Source organism: Ipomoea nil, unplaced genomic scaffold (assembly GCF_001879475.1).
Source record: "Ipomoea nil cultivar Tokyo-kokei standard unplaced genomic scaffold, Asagao_1.1 scaffold0482, whole genome shotgun sequence".
Lineage (NCBI taxonomy): Eukaryota > Viridiplantae > Streptophyta > Magnoliopsida > Solanales > Convolvulaceae > Ipomoea > Ipomoea nil.
Genome location: NW_017616910.1, coordinates 105939 through 127923, shown reverse-complemented (window position 1 = coordinate 127923; position 21985 = coordinate 105939). Strand labels below are relative to the sequence as shown.

The 21985-nt window shown below is 46.6% G+C and overlaps 2 protein-coding genes across 5 annotated transcripts; one reads left to right on the top strand and one right to left on the bottom strand.

Moving 5' to 3' along the window:
* Positions 1-1535: 1535 nt before the first annotated feature.
* Positions 1536-5421, top strand: LOC109173479. The gene is made up of 2 exons (XM_019322716.1): positions 1536-2367; positions 2471-5421. Exons 1-2 carry the CDS (start codon positions 1536-1538, stop codon positions 5419-5421), a joined length of 3783 nt encoding a protein of 1260 aa, XP_019178261.1.
* A 442-nt stretch (positions 5422-5863) lies between these two features.
* Positions 5864-10964, bottom strand: LOC109173722 (protein TIFY 4B-like). Of its 4 annotated transcripts, none has more exons than XM_019323010.1 (9): positions 10686-10962; positions 10442-10596; positions 10133-10287; positions 8971-9061; positions 8730-8874; positions 8311-8376; positions 7427-7490; positions 7236-7333; positions 5864-6394 (listed from the first exon to the last, which is right to left on the bottom strand). In XM_019323010.1, exons 1-9 carry the CDS (start codon positions 10819-10821, stop codon positions 6366-6368), a joined length of 939 nt encoding a protein of 312 aa, XP_019178555.1. In that variant the 5' UTR covers positions 10822-10962; the 3' UTR covers positions 5864-6365. The 4 variants fall into 4 exon arrangements, with proteins under 4 accessions (XP_019178555.1, XP_019178556.1, XP_019178557.1 ...); XM_019323011.1 differs by having other exon boundaries at positions 7427-7487; XM_019323012.1 differs by lacking the exon at positions 5864-6394 and having other exon boundaries at positions 7236-7337; positions 10686-10964.
* Between the last annotated feature and the right edge of the window lie 11021 nt (positions 10965-21985).

The window sequence follows — 21985 nt, the reverse complement described above, 5'->3', positions numbered from 1 at the left end:
TCCTCTGCATGCTATTTACGTATGCGATCATTCCAGCTTTCGATCACATCATTCCATCACTCGGCATCATACTGTTCTGTCAATTTATTCACGATCGATTCTCCGATCGACTCCCAACCGCGGTGATCTACGATCTCCGTCACGTTTACTCTGCGATCAACGCACTCTGTGATCTGTTTCACGATCGGCCTAGTCACGTTTATTCTGCGATCAACGCACTCTGTGATCTGTTCCACGATCGGCCTACGCACGGTACCGCCATCGCTCTGCTTCGCGATCGCATTACACAAAACACGGGCTCCGCTCGAATTTCTGCACTCGACTCAGTTACGTCCGGTTCGTGATTCTAGCAGTCTCCGTATCCCACCCGATCATATTACCTGTCACCCGATTGATCTGATTTGGTTCCCCATGGACACTTAAGAGATTGAGGAGGCTTGTGCGATTATGAAGCTGTCGGAGGAGGAAACAGGCGGATTGGAGGCTCCTGAAGGACAGACTGCCACACCGGAGATCTACCACTATGAAATGGTGGGACGTTTCTTAACTGATCGTCCGGTCAAGCATGAACACATGCAACAGGTTCTAGCGGCGGTCTGGAGGCCAGTCATGGGCATGCGCATTGTTCCGATCGAAGAGAACCTATTTCTGTTCCAGTTTCCGCACCTGAAGGACATGCAACGCGTCTCGGACGATGGTCCCTGGACTTTCGAAAACCACACTCTGGTTTTCGACAAGGTGCCGATCGGAACGAATCCAACAGATGTCAACCTCGGCTTTGTGGATTTCTGGGTTCAGGTACACGATTTACCATCTGTTTATGCCTCTACGGATTTCTTATCCCGCATAGGAAACTACATCGGCTCGTTCAAAGCGATTGATCCTTACAATTTCGGAAGTAATTGGCGTAGCTTTTTCCGGATTCGTGTCCGGATCGATGTTCTGCTTCCCCTGAAACGCAGAATGCGTCTAATTCGCAAGGATAGATCGGTGCACTGGGTGAACTTCAAATATGAGCGCCTCGGTACATTTTGCTTCTGTTGCGGGGTGTTGGGGCATGCCGAAAAATACTGCAAGAAAGCCTACGATGAAGGCCTGGAACCGGCTGATTACCCCTATGGAGCATGGATGCGAGTCGGGGCTCGCCGTCAGGTGAGGCCAATAGGTGTGAAATGGCTGCTGCAAGATCTTTCGACCGTTCCGCCGGCGACTACCCTGTCTTCGGGATCGGTTATCCAGGAGGTGGCGTCGATTGAAGCCGCAAGCAGTCTGCACGGAGATCTGAAGCGTCGAAGGGAAGGGAATGAGGAAGGGGACATAGACATGGTTGATCATTCAAAAAACTCAGATTTGGCGGGTCTGGCGGTCCAGGCTCGCCCCACGCAATGAGCATCTTGAGCTGGAACTGCCGGGGATTGGGGGGCGACCGGACAGTTCAGGAATTGCTGGGTCTCGTATCTAGCCAGCAACCCAGCTTCGTTTTCCTTATAGAAACGAAGGCTACGAAGACACATGTGGAACGAATAAAAGTGCGCATGGGATTTGAAGGTCTGCTATGCGTGGAACAGAGTGGCATGGGAGGTGGATTAGCTTTGTTTTGGAGGGACGCAGCTATGGCCACATTACTTTCTTATTCTACAAATCACATCGATGTAAGTGTTTCTTTACCGGATACCCCAGAATGGCGCCTAACCTGCTTTTACGGTGAATCGGACCAAAATCGGCGGCAAGAATCTTGGGACCTCCTTCGGGAACTCAGAGATCGGTCAACTCTCCCATGGGTCACCATAGGAGATTTTAACGACATCACATGTCAGTCAGAAAAGCGGGGGCCTCATGCTCAACCCACAAATCTCATTGAGGGTTTTAATGATGCGCTTATGGATTGTCAGTTGTTTGATTTGGGCATGGAGGGAAGTAGATTCACTTGGGAAAGAGGACGCGGTACAGATGCTTGGGTCGAAGAACGCCTAGACAGAGCTGTGGCTACTCACGGTTGGTTAGAAATTTATGATTCGGCAGTTGTCCGCAACTTACTTACAATGGAATTTGATCACAACGCCATTCTTCTGGATATGGAATCAAGAACTTTCCGTCGGGCGAAGAAACGTTTTAGATTTGAATCTGCTTGGTTACAGGATGAGGGTTGTCACAAGGCAGTAGATCAAGTATGGCGATCAACATTGGGGATGAATTTTCAGGACCGGATCACGGAATGTAGGAGTTATCTGGGCAAATGGGGGGAGGACTATTTCCGGCGTAATGGCAAACAGATAAAATGCCTCAGACACAAATTGGAAAATTTAAGAGACTCACGGGAACAGCAGGATGTGGCCGATTATATTGAAACTGAGGGGACACTACAGGGTTTGCTATTTGCTACGACAAGAAGAAATCTACTGGAGGCAACGAGCGAAACAACTTTGGCTCAAGCATGGTGACCTCAACACGAAATATTTCCATAAATCAGCCTCGGCCAGACGTCGAAGGAACCAGTTGCACCGCATTAAGAACCCGGAGGGTCAGTGGCTTGAAGGTACGGAGCTAAATGGCGAAGTACTGCGTTATTACTCAGATATTTTTCAGTCCACAGGCATCAACGCTGACATCTTTAACCACGTCCCGAGTCGAGTATCACCGGAGATGAACGCTACACTAGCGTTACCTTTTACCATCGTGGAAATTAAAGAAGCCTTATTCTCTATGGCACCGGAAAAGGCGCCAGGTCCAGACGGTATGTCACCCGCTTTCTATCAACATTTCTGGCCGATTTTGGGTCACGACTTGTTTATTTTTATTACTCACTGCTTATTGGATCGTTCTCTACCACCGGGTCTGAACGACTCGAACATTGTCCTGATTCCAAAGAAAAAGTGCCCCGAGAAAGTTTCTGATTTGCGCCCAATCGCCCTATGCAATGTAGTGTACAAGGTGCTAGCCAAAGCATTAGCAAACCGTATGAAAAGCTTACTTCACAGCGTGGTGTCGGAGTCGCAAAGTGCTTTCGTTCCCGACCGTCTACTGACTGACAACATTATTGTGGCCGGAGAAGTGGGTCACTATCTGAAGAGGAAAACCAGTGGGGCTATGGGTTGGACCGCATTGAAACTCGACATGGCCAAGGCCTACGATCGAATGGAATGGGGATTCCTGGAAGGTATGCTCACGGCACTGGGCTTTGACAGAAGTTGGACTCATCTACTCATGATGGGAGTCAAATCAGTAATCTATCATATCCAGGTAAACGGCGAGACTGTGGGTACTATTTCCCCGACACGTGGCATTCGGCAGGGAGACCCTATATCTCCATATCTGTTCATTCTTTGTGTTGAGGGGCTTTCTGTGTTATTACAACAGGCTGAGAGACAAGGGGACATTCATGGTATTCGTATTGCTCGGGGAGCGCCGGCGGTGACACATCTGTTCTTCGCCGATGATAGTCTTCTATTTTTTAGGGCCACGAGTACGGAAGCTCAGACAATCAGGAACTGCCTCGATACATATAGTGCTGTGTCAGGCCAGGTAATCAACTATGAAAAATCAAATATTATGTTCAGCATCAATACCACTTTGGAAACCCGCTCTAGTGTGATGGAGTTCGTGGCAGTACGAGAATGCAATGATTTGGGCCGCTACCTAGGACTACCCTCGTTTTTGGGGCGTAACAAGTCGGCTACCTTTTGTTATATTGAACAGAGAATTCGGGAGCGGATTGGGGGTTGGCAACAGAGGTTACTGTCACGGGCAGGCAAGGAAGTTCTTTTGAAAAGCATTGCCCAAGCCTTACCTATATTCACAATGTCGGTGTTCTACTTACCGCAACGACTCTGTGATACTTTGGAACGTTTATTCAACCGCTATTGGTGGGGTGGTGGAGGCGGGTCGACCAGCAGGGGTATCCACTGGTTAAGCTGGCACCGACTGTGTGTACCGAAGGCAAAGGGCGGTCTTGGATTCAAACGGCTACACGAGTTCAACATTGCTTTGCTTGCAAAACAGGGGTGGCGTCTCTTGATTTACCCGAACTCGCTGGTAAGTCGTCTCTTACGTGCAAAGTATTATCCCAACAATTCTTTTTTGAACGCTCAAATGGGCCACAACCCGAGTTACTTGTGGAGAAGCATTATGGCGGGCCAAGAATTACTCAAGCGAGGTGCCGCACGACGCATTGGCAATGGTGAGGGATCGAAAATTTGGGAATGGCCGTGGCTTGCCGACACGATACATCCCCGTCTGACCACGTCCTGCATCAATCATTTAAGGGATCAGCCAGTCGCAAGCCTGCTTACGTCTCAAGGCACATGGGACGTTGCTATTCTTCATGGCCTCTTCACCCCGAAAGATGTGCCTAGGATTCTAGCTACGCCCCTATCGCCCACGCTACCGGACTCCTGGCGGTGGCTTGGTGACACAAGGGGCATGTACACTGCCCGGCACGGCTATAAATTATTAACGGAAAGCAATACTTCATATGACTGGAACGACAGCTTCACGGCATGGGACCGGTTGTGGAAACTACCCATCCCTCCGAAAGTAAAGAATCTTCTGTGGCGATGCGTTAGGGGCATCATGCCTGTGAAGGAAGTTCTAAAGCAAAAACATGTGTGGATTGGTGGGGGGTGTGCACACTGCGACTGCCAAATGGAGACGGCTGAACATGTGTTCTGTGAATGCACGGTAGCAATGTGTCTTTGGGAGAATGGTAATGTGCTTCATAACGGTTCGATTCTGGAGTTCTTGGACGCTCTCATCAAGAGCGCACCAATGCATCAGATCATTCATGCGGCGGCCATCTTCTGGGTCCTGTGGAAGGCTAGGAATGATAAGATCTGGCGAGACACATCTATTTCACCCGAGTCTTTACTAATCCAGGTACATTCTCTACAGGCTTTATGGTCCTCTATCAAGCAAAATTCTGGGGAAGCAACGACTTCTTCTGCATCGAGTGTTCTCTGGACTCCACCACCAGCCAACTGGCTGAAATGCAATGTGGACGCAGCTCTCTTCGCTACGGAGGCAGGCTTTGGAGCCGTGGTTCGAAATCATGACGGTTGCTTCGTGGCGGCCAAAGGTGGCAGACTGGGTTATATCCAAGACCCGTTGCTAGCAGAGGCCTCGGCGATTGCACAAGCATTGGGATGGTTACAGAGTTTAGGTCTTAATAATATCATTTTAGAGACCGATTGTTTAATGTTTAGTTCAACTTTTAATTCTGGTAATTCTGATTTTTCGTATGTTGGGTCAATTGTAAAGCAATGTGTTCAAATTGCTACTAACATTGGGACCGTTCAGGTTCGCCATGTCAGGAGGTCAGCGAATCATGTAGCTCACGTTCTTGCGCGGGCGACAGATTCTCCGTCTGTCCTAGGGTCGTGGTTGGTTAACCCGCCTTTGTGTATTGCTGCTCTTCTGAGCTATTAATGAAGTTGTTTCTTTGGTTACAAAAAAAAAAAAAAACAAGTTAAAAATAAATTAAAATATGATGAAGTAATTGAGACAATTCAAAATGAAGTTAAACACAAGTTAGTTGAGTAAGTCAACTCTCTTTGTTTTGTTATACAAAAGTTCAACAGCTTACATAACAATTTAATAAACTACGGAGTATATTATAAACCAAATAATATATTAGTACGAAGTATGAATAAAAGTTGAAATCAGTAAAGCAACCTTTACTCAAGAGAAAAACTTAACATAGAACTCTTTTATAGTTTTATATAACACATTTTACAAAGGTTAAACTTCCAACTTAGCAATTGCATTAACCATTTGCTTGCGAACTATCCCAAACTACTGGGTTAATTTCGTATATGCGAGTTAAAGAGTAAAGACCCAGTAATCGTAGTGTGAGAGTAAACTGGCCAAATGGAGTCAAAGGGGGGTGATCAATAAGAGAGTTAAAGTGGTTATGATCAGCAAAGTTCTTGCATAACCAACAACATATACAGCTAGACCTACATAACATCGTTTAGTTTTAAAGGGCGAAGTAGATTGTCCAGATGCCGGGGGGTTTCCAAGTTAGTAGGAAGATCCAACAGAAACTGGCAAGTGGCAACAACAGCCCTGGACAAAGCAAATGATACTACTACTACTACTACTACAGAAACGTGGGAAAAACACGCCATTCCAACTCAATCCTGAGTGGCGCGACCGTGAGGCAACTGGCCGAGATGTTTTGTGTTTCGTTTATCCCACATACCTTAATACAGACTAATTAGTATTCACAACGAATACTCGGGGAATTTTTTCTTACACCTATCCGCATTCTCTGGTTGTTTTAGAATCAACCGTCTAGCTGAACAAAAAAGGAGATGGCATCCACGGTTACTATGGCATGAAGAAATAGACTAGAAATGCAGTGTCCTAGATCAACCTTCCATAATACGTTCTCTGTTATCTGAAAAGCAATGAAGATAATAATAATAATAAGCTATCAGGTCCATTTTTCAAAGGATTAATATATTGATAGGGACCACTCACTCTCTTAAAGCTAAAAGCACTAATTTATTCTTTGTGGGGAGATGGGGATGGTGGCACCATGATAGAAATGTCATGTATTATTAAAAAAATACACAAGTGGCATGAATCTCCTGTAAGGCCAGCAGTCATTTCTATGGATAAGGTAAGAAAGGGAAGGAAGAAGACTATATATATATATATAGTAGTCACTACAGGGCATCTAATAAAAATTCCTATCAGAACAGATTACTTTTCGCATAGATGCTATACCACATCATAAAGCAAGAAAATGATAGATGGCATAGGTGCATCATTTTTCACCCCTCAAACTGTCAACTCTAGCAAATCCCTCCTTTTTATACTATTCTTGATGCATAAAATATAAAAGGGGTTAAGATTGGCCTGGGATTCTGGGAACTTGATTCCAAAAGGTTTCAATGTAGCATTTCCTTGGAATTTAGGTCATTCTCTTACCCAACATATACATTGAAATTTTGTTTGCTTATGTTTGTGCGAGGGGAAAAAGGCAATGCCAGTAAGAACAATAATAATAATGCATTCTTGAAAACTACTCTTGCAATTATCCATTACTGGTATGTGAAAGTCACTTGCCAAGTCTTTAGTGAATGGGGTTTACTTGGGATCTGTTTGGAGGCACAACAACATGTTTACTAAAACCAGCATAAAGATTGGCATTTCATAATTATTATCTGTTGAGCCATCAATCAATGCAGGGAAAAGAAAGTTTAAATAGGGGTGGAGGCGATAGTTGTGCTAACCTGATTGCTCATTGGTACTATGATTTTGCATTTGATGTTTCAAGTAGATGTCCAACCCAGGCGGTGAAGTCATTACTACCTTCCTCTTGTTCTTGAACCTACCTAACAGAGATGTGAGAGGTTAAAGAATAAGAAAAAGAACTATGTTTCTTGCTACTTTCTCTACATAAAAGCAGCTTAGTGAGCAAAACCTGTCCTTTCGCTTCTCAAGGTATCTTTGTACTGATGCTTTCCTACTCCCTGAGCCTTCGACTGCTTTGAAAGATTATATCATACAAAAATGTAACATAAGAAAGAGTAGTCTACAGCACTTTGAGGCCATAAATCTACATAGTGTCTCCTACAATTTGACTACATTGAACTTTGACATACAGCCTTACACCGAAAATATAAACCCTCTCCGCACTCATAAAGAAGAGCAATGTGAAGAAAGTCTTATTGCCCTTCTTCACCTCAGGATATTGTCAATGCAATTAATATTATTGAAACCTAACATGGAGAATTTCCATCAGTACACAAATAAAAGATTTAACATACAAGGAACAACACAAGATGGACAAAAGGAAATAAAGCCAAGCAACTAACCTAGCTGGAAAGCCATCTCAAGCAATACAAACTCTCAGCATGTCTTATGTCAACATATTCAAAACTCAAGGCAAAAGGGGAGTAAGAGCACAAAGTTGGTTCACCACTTGAATGGTTTATAAAATGTCACAGTGAAGGAAAATCACCTAGATGGAAGAAACTTTTAGAGCAGGCATAGGCATGTGGAGGGAACAACACTGCAGGTAAAAACTTCTTCTGCACCGACTCAAGCAAAGGATCAAATGATTCGGTGGGAAACAAAGGGGTCTAGGACAAAGGAAGTGATAAAAGATATGAAGAATACCCAGAATGGAGAGGATGAAACCTAGTCATGAGAAGTAGAGTTGAAACATGCAGTGAATTCAAATTTGATGGTGCTAGGGGATCAGACATTTCATATATCCCATCAAACAATAAAAAAAATTTGATCCTTCAAATAAAATTGCTACTGTTGTAATGAATACAAGGAGCAGCATTGTGAAAACTTTACCAGGATTATCTTCATAAAATGGAGTGTTGTCTTCCACGTGTACTCGAGAGTTGTCACTTTTTTTCACTGTAAAAGCTTGAGTTAATATCTTTTGGTAATATTCTCAAAAAAAAAAAAAAAAATCTTTTGGTAATATATAAAATTAAACAGTTCAGCACATTTTATTGTAAATATCAATGGGGATTCAACAGTTAACCAAGGAAAAAATTCTTCCAATTTGGAGTGGGGTTTCCAACTATCTACAACCCATATTAAAGGAGGAATTGATCATTGAACTTGTAAGTTAAACCAAATGGTCTTTCATCCCACTTGCAACACCCTACCTCACCACCACCACAAGTCCAAGACAATGAAAATTTGTAGTGTGCATAGAAAAGGATCCAGAACAAAAACTCTATTTTTAAATACAATAACATCACCTGTTTGCATTGGTGGCAAGAACACTACTGCAGAGTCTTGACCTACTTCAACATTTGCAGTTTGTAAGTGGGAAACTGAATGCCGTGCTGGACAGTCAGGAGGCACATGGAATGGGCTACCAGCAAGATGCATGATTGCTTGTACCTATAAGTACATGAGTTGATTGTATCAGGAAATGAATTTGTTTATACTACATCTACAATGATTTGGTGTATTTCAAATTTGAAGAAGCTTCAATACCTTATCAGCGGGCACATCATCATAGACATTCACCTGGCCACAATAGAATATTGTCATTTGCCCTACCAGAATATCTGCTGAATCAGCAAGTCTGTAAAGTGAAGTCATTAACAAAAGCAATCAGTTTAATCATTAGTGACAAGAGTCTTCAGAAGAAGTTTCAGTCACCAAATATTCAACAAATATCCTATTTTAGTGCATAAATTCCAAGCAGGCTTTAGATGCCATATTTAAAATCATAATGTTTTGGTGTACATTGAGAAGGTGCTTTGACTGCTTTCAGACACATGAGAAGATACAACATATACAATACATACCAGATTAAGATTTAGGCTTCTGATCATGGAGAACAAAGGCAAAATAACATCTCATTGAGGACATGGAAAATTCAGAAATTTGGTTTGACTTTAATATGCAGATATAAGCAGCATGGATACCTTGTGATTATCTTCCGTGAAAAACTCAGGCATGATTGATTGTTAATGAAGATATATACTCACCATATTTCACATGTTATGAAGCAAAGTATTCTAACTGGTGATTCATGATGCAAAATGATAAAAAGCTTGCTAAAAGCTGGAAAAAAAAAATTGTTCATTGTTCATCGGACACAACATGTAACTGCATGTGATATCAACACCTTTATAATGCATGGCCATCTACAACACAGCAATCACTATAGGCTGATAGTTCTATGTACACCACACACCATGATCTCAAGGATGGCACTAAGATATTGACTCAATCCATAAAGTGCAAGCATTAGCGTGTGTCAAGAATAGTGCAAGAAATTTAATGAGTGTTTCATGGAAATGCATACAAATCTCCATCTGACACGCAGCACACTAAGTTCCATGCACTAAAACTCTGAAGCTTGACACATCAGATTAGTGAAAAGTCAAAAACTATTAAAGGCTGGGCAAAGGTAATTCTATGTTGCTACAATAGTAAACCAGGCCTTTCATATTCTGACCTACTAGAATGAGAATTGGTGCAAAAGGTAAATGCAAGTAAAGCACACCACACACTAGAAAACACAATGTAAGGAGTCACTCCATTCTAGATTCCTATTAGTTTTTTTTTTTTAGTTTTTTTTTTAGTTTTTTTTTTTTTTAACTGTCTTATATACATATACAGTCGGAAAGAGAAAAAGAAGGTTAACCTAGATGGAGCTGAATTGTTGACAGCAGCTGCTGGCGGAGGGGGCGGTGGATCACCGGAAAGATTAGGCTTCTCCGGATCTTTTCTACGATTCCCTGCTGCTTCTTCGGCGGCAGATTCAGAAATTTCTGCATCGGCAACAGTTCCTTTTGGCACCTGCTTTGCTTTTACAAATCAGCCGAATAATAAACTATGCATTTCTTCGTTCACAATATTAAATTAATAGCTGACAGACTTTTTTGTTTTTTAACCACCAGAAAAATAATTAAAAATGATAATTAAAAAAATGCTGAGAATGATTGAAACGCACACGGGCCGCATTATTATTATTGGTGGTATTGGAGCGAGGAATGTACAGCTTCTTGCTAGTGCCGGCATCAGAATCCGGCGACGGTTCAAGCAGCGCTTTCAGCGATATCACTTGCTGAATCGCCTGCGATTTGTTCCACGATGGCCGTCGCATACCTGTACGGATATTCTCCGCACGATTACAATAATCAACATCTGAATTTTTTTTATATATATATTAAAGGCGGAAGAGGGAGAAGAGGCACCTTTCTCTTTGAGGTAACGGCGGCAGTCTTCCCGAGTGAGCTGAGAAATGTCGTCTTCAGTGAGCTGGTGTAGAGGCTTGTCGAGAGGCGACTTGGAGGCCGCCTCTCCCGGCGGCATGACGTCAGATTCCGGCATCAATTTTGTGTGGGAAGCAGTGGAGGACTGTTTGTTTGGAGAGTGAGTCCAACAGCGAGTTCAGAAGAGAGTGAGCGAGTTGAGTGAGCAAAGGCTTTTTTTTTTTTTACCCAGTGGAGTGGGCTTTTCAAGTTTCGGGGGAATTGGTCGCGGCGTCACCGTTTGGTTTTTTCGGGGGGGTGGGGGCGCTCAAACCTGCAACCCCACGTTGCCACGTAATTACACTGCACATTATTGCGCACTCGTCCCTACTCTATTTTAATATTACTCGCAAAGTTACCCTTTTTTATGTAAATTATTTATTTCTCATAAACACGCCATGTACTACTTCTATAATACCTTTTTCTTTATTCAGCTATTTATACTTCCAATAAATAATACGGAGTATATGAAATCTCGAGTAGCCAGAGCGGTATCTAAATATCACAAATTTGATTATTATTAATATTTTTTTAATCAATTTTGTTATTGTTGGAATTTTAATAAAAATGACATTTAAGTGGTTATTGTGTGGTACAAATATATGTGGGGTTCACTTCTGATTTAGATCTGATCAAAGTAAATTGAATTTTTCGTAATAAAACGAATAAAAAGATATATTGTATGCTCAAAACACATAATTGGTGAATGAGAAATAGATTCGCTATGTAGATTTTAAATTTGTTTAGAACTTCAAAACGAGTACCTACCACTTATTATGTTATTAATTTTTTAAAAACTAATATTTAAATTACTAATACGTAATATAATTGATTAGTTATACTAAAACGTAAAACAATAAAAACTTAAATATAAATAGTTTAGAAATAAAAAATAGTACTCCATTTGTCTCGTTTTACCTGCTATGTTTACTATTTATTGATAAAAATAATTTAAAAAAAAAAACTTCTTTGCTTTGTTTCTTTATCACTTTTAATCATTTTTTTTTTGTTTAATAACATTTGTAATATAGTTTTCGAATATATAATTTTATATACTAATATTAAACTTAACATTATAAAATATTAATTTAAAATTAAGCTTTGCTAATCGAGCCAAACACGTAAAATGGAACGAAAGGAGTAAAAAGCTAAGTTATCAAAAGTTATATAAACTTTTAAATAGTTAACTACTTAGTTGGTATAATCTACTAAGTAGTGATTACTCATTACTAGCAAAAACATATGAGCAAGCCTTATGTAAAGACATCGTACGTGAAAAATATACAAAATATTACTTTTTAATTATAATATATTATTATTATTATTATTTATGTATTTATAAAATTATTACGGATTATATTTTAAAGGGAAAATTGCACTTTTCAACCCTAAGTTATAGGGTAATTATAGAATTCGTCCTTAAGTGTTGGTCATGCTCACTTTTTGTCCCTAAGTTATCATTGGCGTTGCACTTTTCGGCCCTGAGTTATAAGGTAATTGTAGGATTCGTCCCTAAGTGTTGGTCATGTTCACTTTTCGTCCCTAAGTTATCATTGACGTTGCACTTTTCGTCCCTGAGTTATACTAAAATTGCAAATTTTGCCCATAATCACTACTACATAAATGTTATACTACGTCACTTTTTAAATAACCGTTGTCTAATATATTGTGTTATACACTTATACTACGTCACTTAATAGACGACGGTTGTTTAAATAACTACCTATATAGTTGACATACACGGCAGTTTTTTAACCACCGTATATAGTTAACATACACAACGATTTCTAAAACCGTTGTAGAAAGTGTATATTTACAACGGCAGTCACTTACATACGCGACACTTCAAAAACTTTCGTGTATGTGTAAAAAAACCGCCGGTGGTTATTTAAAGTGTATGACATAAAAAAAAATTAATTAAGTTATATACGACGGTTATTTAAAAACCCGTTGTCTATTAAATGAAGTAGTATAACAAAATATATAAGATGGTGGTTATTTAAAAAACATCCGTCTATTAAGTGACATAGTATACCATTTATGTAGTAGTGATTAGGGACGAAAATTGCAATTTTAGTATAACACAAGGACGAAAAGTGCAACGCAAATGATAACTTAGGGACGCAAAGTGAGCATAAACAACACTCGGGGACAAATTCTACAATTACTCTATAACTCAGGGACGAAAAGTGCAACACCAATGATAACTTAGGGACGAAAATTGAGCATGACCAACACTCAGGGACGAATTCTACAATTACCCTATAACTTAGGGACGAAAAATGCAATTTTCCCTATTTTAAATAAAAAATTACACATACATAAATGGCCTTACATCAAACTTATCCATGTCGGATGGGCAATTTAGCAGTCGAAGTACAAAACCAGCAATTATATCGTGGACTATGGTTGGTCACAAAGCTTTACTATGGTCCAAAACGGCGTTATTTCTTTAAATAAAGAAATGACAGTCGTTACAGTTTAACAGAGTGTATATTATTGTGTGTGGTAGGGAATATCCCGACCGACATAAACTCCACCACGACCGGATTGCCTTTGTCTTTGTATTTCTGTCTTTGCAGGTAGCAGGTCGGGCTTTTACAAAGACCCCGGTCGGGAAGCGACCGGGAATTGCCCGAGCGCTGGTGTCAACCACCGAGCGGTAGCCCTTTGGCGAGAGAGCTGACAGAGGACACGTGGCGGCTCTTCACGACGACAGGCGGGGCACCCGGAAGGGTGACACGTGGTGGCTACGTGGAGGACATGCCGAACGGCTGGAGACTTGTCCCCGGCATAACGGCTATAAATACCCACAGTAGCTACAGTGTGGGGGACTTTTGGACGATCGATAGGTTGTTACTAGAGAATCCCGACCGCAGTCAGTCGGTACTCAGAGCAACCAAGTAGATTGTACTTAGGGCCTTCGCCGTGATCAATAAAATCTCTACTTGCTTCGATTGGTCTCGGGTTTGTTTTATATTGCTTGCGTATAATTAGCAATACCATTTTGGCGCCGTCTGTGGGGACCAGTGCAACAAAGCTACGTCTTGACGAGCACTCGGCCTCTTTGCAACGATGTATCCGTGGGCATATAACAACTTCGCCGACGACCAAGCAGATGCGGCGAGCTCATCTGACAATCACGCTACCCAACAGCAAGGTCACACGATTGATCTAAACCTCAACCTCTCACCACCGCATCCATCAAATGCATACCCGGCCGCCCAACAGCCGGTGAATTACATACAACCGGGATACCCAACACCCGGTCAGCCATACCAGCAGCAGCCGATGATGTATCCCGGCCAGTATCCGTACCCGGTCCCACCTCCACCTTATGGGTATTGGCCAGGCCAACCGATGTGCTACACTCCCCCGGTTGGTTATCCACCATATACGCCTGCTTATACAGCTCCAGCCGCCGCCCCTCCAGTACAACCGACCGCACAGGTAGAGCCGCAGCGTCAGTCCGCATCCCGGGCTCGACGCTCGGCTCATTCGCGGTTGGGGTCGGGGGGTGCTGATGCGATGGAAGCACCAGCTCAGGCCGTCCAAGCGGAGGACCCTGAAGAAACTGCCCGGGCGGCGGCTTTTGATCGTCTTCGACCGGAGATGCGCCAGCGTTTGGGACCCCAGGACCCGAACCGCGGGCAAGAAGACGTACAGATGCAGGAGGCTAGCCAGGAGGCTTCATCTGGGTATAGCGGGTCGAGATCTCACCGACGGCGACGCGCTCGGGATACAGCCCAAGCCGCTCAAGCCGCTGAGCTCAACGAAACCCGAGGATTGCTCTATAACCTCCAGGCGGAAGTTGCGCAGCTCAGGAATGCGTACCCTGCAACACCCCCGGTCAACCAATCGACCCTGCACCAGACGCCTTTCACAGCAGCGGTAATGGCCCAGCCTTACCCGCTCGACTTGAAGGTCTCTAGAGAGAAGAGTTATGACGGACGGGCAGACCCTGAAGCCCATGTGAATGATTTTTATAGCAACATGATGATGAAGGGCGTTTCGGACGCCGTAATGTGTAGGGCATTCTACTCTACGCTCACCGGTCGAGCAGCAGAATGGTTTCGGACCTTACAACCGGGCTCGATCGACAGATTTGATACCTTGGCGATCAAGTTTGTGAGGAAATTCATTACTTCCAAAGTGGTGAGAAAGTCCTACATGTATCTTGAGAAGGCCAAGCAGCTAGAAGGGGAAAGCCTGACCGATTTCCTCGTCAAGTGGAAGGCAGCCGTCGGGGAAGTCGAGCCTATGGACGACGCGACCGCCACCCATATGCTTCACATATCTCTCCGGGCGGGACATTTGTATCAAGACTTCATCTTACACCCCCCGACCAGTTACGAGGAGGCCCTTCGGAGGGTCACAGACTATGCCAACGCCGGCGAGGCGAACGCCGTAAAGCGCTTGCAGGAGGTCGGCTCTTCGTCCCGTAAACCGGCCGGCCGGGCGGAACATCGGTCGGGAGATGACAATCCCCGATCCCGCACCAGGCCTGGCGAGTTTACGGCCTTGAACCGATCCGCAGCGGAGGCCATGCAGTACGCCCAGTCCTGCAATCTCATCAAAGTCCCCCATCCCGATCGAGACGGCCCTGACAAGAGTAAGCATTGTGCTTTACCATCGATGCGCCGGGCATGACACCGAGGAGTGTACCCACTTGCGCCAATTGTTGGAAGATCTGCTTAACATGGGAAAATTGGACAAGTGCGTGGGGAAGAGAGAAGACAATAAGAGGAATACCGATCGGAGAGATCACAGGCGTTCTCATCACCGCTCCGATCGACCAGGTCAGGACCGAAGAGACGATCGAAGGGACGATCGTCATGATGACCGACGGGACCCTGACCCTCCGTCTGGTAGCCGCCCGTCCGGAAAGCCTACCATCCATGTCATTTTTGGTGGACTGGAAGATGCTTCTCGACCGCGGACTAATTGCCCGGTCGCTATAGTGGATTCCCGGGAGACCGGGAAGAGGCAGAAGATGGAGCCCATAACCTTCACCCTGGAAGACCAACCTAGCAGCAGTGACCACGGCATGGAGGCGCTCGCGGTCACGATTGACGTTAAGGGGACAGACGTCCAGAGGGTTATGGTCGATACGGGCAGCAGTGTGAACGTCCTATACTTGGACGTCTTTGAGAAGCTTGGCCTCGACAGGAAGGAGCTGACTCCGGTCGGTGTACCACTGTCAGGATTTACCGGGGCTCTTATTTACCCCGAGGGAAAAATAGCGCTCCCGGTCGAGATTGGCGCACCTCCAAAGTCGATCAAAACGGAGCTGGAATTTGTTGTGGTCAACCTCCATTGCGTCCACAACATAATCTTGGGCCGACCCGCCATTATGAAGATCGGTGGGATAATTTCTATGCCTCACCTGTGCATGAAATTCCCCACCCCCAATGGGGTCGGTGTGGTCCGTGGCGATGTCCAATCCGCCCGGAAATGTTACACCCGAGCGGTTAATAGACGCGACTCCGGTCCGTCTTCCCGGGTGAACACCATAGCCAAGGAGGAGGCTAAGGATCGGAAGGAACAACCTGAGCCTTCCGAAGAAATAGAAGAAGTTCCCCTGTCCGAGGACCGCCCGGATAGGAAGATCAAGATTGGCCGAGCCCTCACCCCGAGCTTCGAGCGAAAGTTTTGGCCATACTCCGGGAGTATGCTGATATCTTTGCGTGGGGGCCTGAAGACATGCCCGGGATCGATCGATCGGTCATCTGTCACAAATTGGCCGTCGATCCCTCAGCCAAGCCGGTCGTGCAGAAAACGCGACACCTTTCCTCCGATCGCCGCGAATTTGTCAGAGAAGAAGTCAAAAAGATGGCGGCGATCGAACATATCCGCCCGGTGGTTTATCCCGAGTGGGTGGCAAATATCGTTCTTGTTCCTAAGCCCCCAGCATGGAGGATGTGCATCGATTTTACGGACCTCAACAAGGCCTGTCCGCTCGACCCGTATCCTCTACCAAGCATACACCAGATGGTCGACGAGACGGCCGGGGCCGAATTAATGAGCTTCATGGATGCCTTCAAGGGATACCATCAGATCATGATGCACCATGAAGATGAGAGCAAGACAGCCTTCGTGACCCCGGACGGGCTGTATTGTTACCGAGTGATGCCGTTCGGTCTCCGGAACGCAGGGGCGACCTACCAGAGGATGGTCAACATGCTCTTTGCCGATCTATTGGGCCGAACGATGGAAGCTTACATCGATGACATGCTGGTCAAGAGTCGGGACCGATCCGACCACACCCGGGATCTCCAAGAGTGCTTCCAGATCATGAGGAAGTACCAGTTGCGGCTGAACCCGACCAAGTGCACATTCGCGGTTCAGACCGGTAAGTTCCTCGGCTATATGATGACCAAGAGAGGAATTGAGCCCAACCCGGCCAAAGTAAAAGCGATTCTGGACATGCAACCACCTTCCACCGTTCGGGAAGTCCAGCAATTGACCGGCCGGTTGGCAGCCCTCAGCCGGTTCCTCTCCAAGCTAGCCGAGCGCGCTTTACCTTTCTTCAAGGTACTGCGGAAGGTTAATGGATTCGTCTGGGACGAAGAGTGCCGAGCGGCTTTTGATGAGCTGAAGGAATATCTCATGTCACCGATCGTGCTCTCAAAGCCTGAGCTCGGAGAAGAGCTAGACGTGTACCTCGCCGTGTCCGATCGCGCAGTAAGCGCAGTGTTGTGCCGAACCGATCCGGAAGGGGTCCAGCGACCGGTGTACTATGTAAGCCACGCGCTACATGGTCCGAGCTCCGGTACTCCCGGTTAGAGAAGGTCGTCTACGCCTTATACATTACCGCGAAGAAGTTGGCTCCCTACTTCCAAGGTCGAGCAATTCGCGTGTTGACCGATCAGCCGATCGGGCCAGTCCTCTGAACCGCTTCATCATCCGGCCGCCTAGTCAAGTGGGCGTTAATGCTGACACAATACGCGATCGAATACCGACCAAGACCAGCTATCAAAGGTCAGGCCCTTGCTGATTTCTTGGTCGAGTGCACCGCCCGGGATACCCGACCCCCCGAGGTAGCGGATCCCGAGGCTGAGTGGTGGTCGTTGGCTACTGACGGGTCGAGTAGCAAGAAAGGAGCAGGAGGAGGGGTGGTGGTCACGAGCCCGGAAGGATTCAAGGTTTATTTTGCTCTCATGTATCAGTTCCACCCGACCAATAATGAAGCCGAGTACGAAGCCTTTGTTAATGGCTTACAGTGTGCTCGGGATTTGGGGGCTGAATACATCCGGGCTCAAACGGATTCCGCGCTCGTGGTCGGGCAAGTTCTTGGGGATTATGAAATCAATGGAGAGCGTTTGCAGCTATACCGAGACCTTGCCATGGAGAAGCTTGCTCAGTTCGGGGGTATACCGTCCGACATATACCTCGATTGGATAACGCCGACGCAGATATCTTATCTAAATTGGCTCAAGACGCCCCGGAACACATGTCGAAGATAGCTCGGATTTTGGTGATCCCGAGACATAGCATCCATCGTCTACCGGTCAATCCAATCCAACCGGTAGAAGACAATTGGATCACCGATCTGAAGGAGTTCCTCGAGCACGGTCGACTTCCAGACGACCCTCAGCGTGCTCGAAAGGCCAAGTTGAGAGCCCCGAGGTTCCAAGTCTTGAATGGCCGTCTCTACAGGCGATCGTATGGAGGCCCTCTCATGCGTTGCTTGACCGCATTTGAGGCCGATTTAGTCATGAAGGAACTTCACTCGGGAATTTGCTCTTCGCATCAAGGAGGCCGATCGCTTGCCCGCCGTATCATGCTGATCGGGTACTATTGGCCGTCCCTCCAGCTAGACTGTGAAAAGTTAGCTCGGGAATGTGAGACGTGCCAACTGTACGCCCGGATGCCTGGACGACCGGCAACCTTCTATCAACCAGTCACGACCGCAATTCCTTTCGCTAGGTGGGGGGTGGATATCTTGGGCCCCTTCCCTTAGCTCTCTGGTCGAAGAAAGTTCGTGATTGTCGCCGTTGATTATTTCTCCAAGTGGATAGAAGCCGAGCCCTTAGCCACGATCACCTCTCAGCAATGTGCTCGTTTTCTCTGGCGAAATGTGGTTTCCCGCTTTGGCGTGCCCGTACATCTCATCAGTGACAATGGCCGCCAGTTCGTAAGCCAGTACTTCCAGAACTTTTTGGCCACGATCGGGACGACTCACATCCGATCGTCGGTGGCTTACCCGCAGGGAAACGGACAAGTGGAGAATGCTAACCGGACGATCTTGGAAGGTTTGAAAAAGAAGCTACATTCGGCTGGTCGTAGTTGGGCCGATGAGTTGCCATATGTGTTGTGGACTTATCGGACGACCCCGAGAGAAGCTACTTTAGAGACCCCTTTCGCCCTGGTTTATGGAGCCGAAGCTCGACTCCCGATCGAAGCTTGGATCCCGACCGATCGAGAGAGAACTTACAATGCGGAGGAGAATGAGCATGCGATGGCCGTAGACCTCGATGCGGTCGAAGAAAAAAGAGAGCTAGCCGCTCGGCGTATGGCCGAATACCAGAAGCGTGTTAAGAGTTCTAAAGACGTTCGGGTCAACCCTCGTTATTTTCAGGTTGGAGATTATGTTCTACGACGAAGGGAGGCCAGTCAACCTTTAGAGGGCGGAAAGCTAGCTCAAAACTGGGAAGGGCCGTACATCATCAGCACGATCATACGGCCGGGTACATACCGACTGGAGACGACAACCGGTCGGGTAATCGAGGGGACTTGGAATTCCGAGCACCTCGTCATGTTTAGGCATTAAGCCTATTTTTTGTAATCTTTGGACGAAGAGGGGGCTTGACCTGTGTGTAGGTCCCGGTCGTCGTTTGTAATTAAATTCCTATATTTGTAGATATTAACCGCCTGCGAGCGGGAAGGTTTTAATGTATATACGATCGGTGATTGCTTGACCGCTTGCATGCGGCGGCCCGGTCGGTCATTTTCTTTACCTTCGGTGCACGCAGATCAATTTATTTTCAGGCTACACCGACCGGGCGAATTTATCGATCGGTCAGACGCGCTCCACATCGGCGGACATTCGAGTCACGCCACCGGTCGGGGAAGCCAGGAGCACACAGCATAATCCCCCGATCTGATCACTTCTTGTCCACTATTGCACTCACTCGTGCCATGAGAGCACAATAGTGTGGGGGCTGGGATGAACGAAGTATTTACAGGCCCGTCGTTCGGAAGTATTCCGACCGTAGAGGCTTACTTATTTTCAACAATTTTGACAAGGCCTGGAGACCGGGTAAACCCGATCAGGTTGGCCAGTTTGATGTCGAAATCTCGGATGCACGACTGGGCCATAAAGCCATAAGGTCGGGCGTCGAACGGATCGAGTAGTGCAGGACCGGGCCAAAAGGCCATGAGGTCGAGCATTAAGGGTCGGCATGTGCATGACTAAAAGTAAAAAAGCAGAAAGAAAGACGAACAAAAAGCGAGTTTCATTGATTGAAAAAGAGTGCCCGGTACAAATTCGGGACCGGGCTCCCGATCGGTGTTCCTTTACAAAAAAGAAGAAGCCTATTCTACTTCTTCACTTCCTGAGCTCCAGCAGCCGCTTCCTTCCCGCTCGGAGTGGCCGCAGACGATCCACCGGGCTCGGCCGCCCTTTCTTTCGGAGCGAAGGGAGAGGGACCGGGGTCAGCTAGGTCGGGGGGGAGGGCAGACAGTACGAGTTGGAGGTCGTCGCCTTCGAGGGCTTCCCCCAACCGTTTCTGGGCTTTCTCGAGCATCTTCCTTTGGCCAGCCTTGAAGGCCCACCGACCAAAGGAGAGAATTAGGTCCTCCCCAACCTTGGTTCCCCGAGCAGCTGTGAGGAAGGCCGAACCTATCTTGTCGTCCTTGAAAGCCGAGTGGGCCAGCTCCTCCGGGCTCTCCAAGCGGGTTTTCAGCTCCTTGTTTTCACCGATCACCCGTTGGGCGACCTTCTCCGCTAGGACCCGGTCCTCCTCACTCTTCTTCAAGGCCTTCTGGACTTTATCCAGCTCGGCCTGAACGTCCTTCACTTCCTGAAGACGCCGGGCAGCCATCTTCTTGTGCCGGTCGGCTTCCTCGGCCAGCATTGCCCGGCCTTGGAGAAGTTGGGCCGCACGGGAAATCTGCAAAGGAAAGATGTCAGTCAGTTCGATTAAAAGCACTTGGAAAATGTTTTAGAAAGGAAAAGTGCTTACCTCGGCCAGGTCGTGGCCGATCCGCTCAGCCACTTGTGTGGGGGTCATCTTCCCCAGATCTTCTTTGGCTCGCCCCGCATTCCCGATCCGGACCAGTATGGACGAGTCGTCCTGGCTACGCCCGGTCGATGGGCTCGGGCTATGCTGTTCCCGACGGCGCTTCATGCCGCCCACCTCGGTCATACCCTGGGCGGGCATCCTTTCTTTACCCCGGGCGACTTCTACCCGGGTGACCAGCACGTCGCTGGGCTCCACCACGAAGCCCTCAGCCGTCGTGATGGTCGAGGTCCCTAGGGGTCGGGCCACCGGGATCTCCTTCTGCCCGGCCGGCTTTCCCTTTGCCTTCTTTTTGCCGCCAAGGGAGATCTTGACGGGTGGAGGAAGAGAGGTGTCATCGTCCCCGAATTCGGCCATCTCTGCAAAATAAAAGGCAGTTAGGTCGGGAAGATAAAAAGAGCAGTCGGAATATAAAGGGCCGGGAAAAGTAGTTAGCCTCAAACCTCTGCCTTTTCGTTTGCCCCGGGCAGGCACCCTCGCGATCGTAACACCCCGAGGCTCGGGCTTATATTTGTGGGGTATATCATATACCGGCTCGGGTAAGTCGGCCGCTTCGAGGGACTCGGGCGTCTTAAAGATTTGGTACTCATAGATCTCGCCCGAGATTTTGGTGACGGCGTCTATAAGGGCCTGGGTCTCGACCGGGGTGACTTGTCTTCGGAAACGTTGACTCCAGACCCTTTCAACCGGGAGGATCCACGGATCGTACTTTACTGAGAAGATCCGGTTTTTCCATCCCCGGTTGTTCCCGGACAGCCCTTCGATCGAGCATTTGTCCGCTCGGGATTGTATCATCAGAAACCCACCCCCGTACGCAGCCGCCAGCACCTTCACTTGGTAAACGAAGTTGAAGAGCTCCATCGTGCAGGATATGTCGTGCCGACTGCAGATTTGGGGAAAGCACGCGATGATCCGGTGCGCATTCGGGCAAATCTGCCCGGGCATAACCTGGTAGTAGCCCAGGAATGCGGTGAGGAGGCTGGAAAAGGGGAACGTGAT

What these genes read in the sequence shown, in the direction of transcription:
- LOC109173479 (XM_019322716.1), top strand. Translation starts at nt 1,536, where the DNA reads ATGGGATTTGAAGGTCTGCTATGCGTGGAACAGAGTGGCATGGGAGGT. An exon ending in AACTGAGGGGACACTACAGG is followed by an intron (nt 2,368 to 2,470) that starts GTTTGCTATTTG and finishes TCCATAAATCAG; the next exon opens with CCTCGGCCAGACGTCGAAGG.
- LOC109173722 (XM_019323010.1), bottom strand. Translation starts at nt 10,821, where the DNA reads ATGCCGGAATCTGACGTCATGCCGCCGGGAGAGGCGGCCTCCAAGTCG. An exon ending in CTTGCCACCAATGCAAACAG is followed by an intron (nt 8,377 to 8,729) that starts GTGATGTTATTG and finishes AAGCTTTTACAG; the next exon opens with TGAAAAAAAGTGACAACTCT. An exon ending in ATTTTATGAAGATAATCCTG is followed by an intron (nt 7,491 to 8,310) that starts GTAAAGTTTTCA and finishes AATCTTTCAAAG; the next exon opens with CAGTCGAAGGCTCAGGGAGT.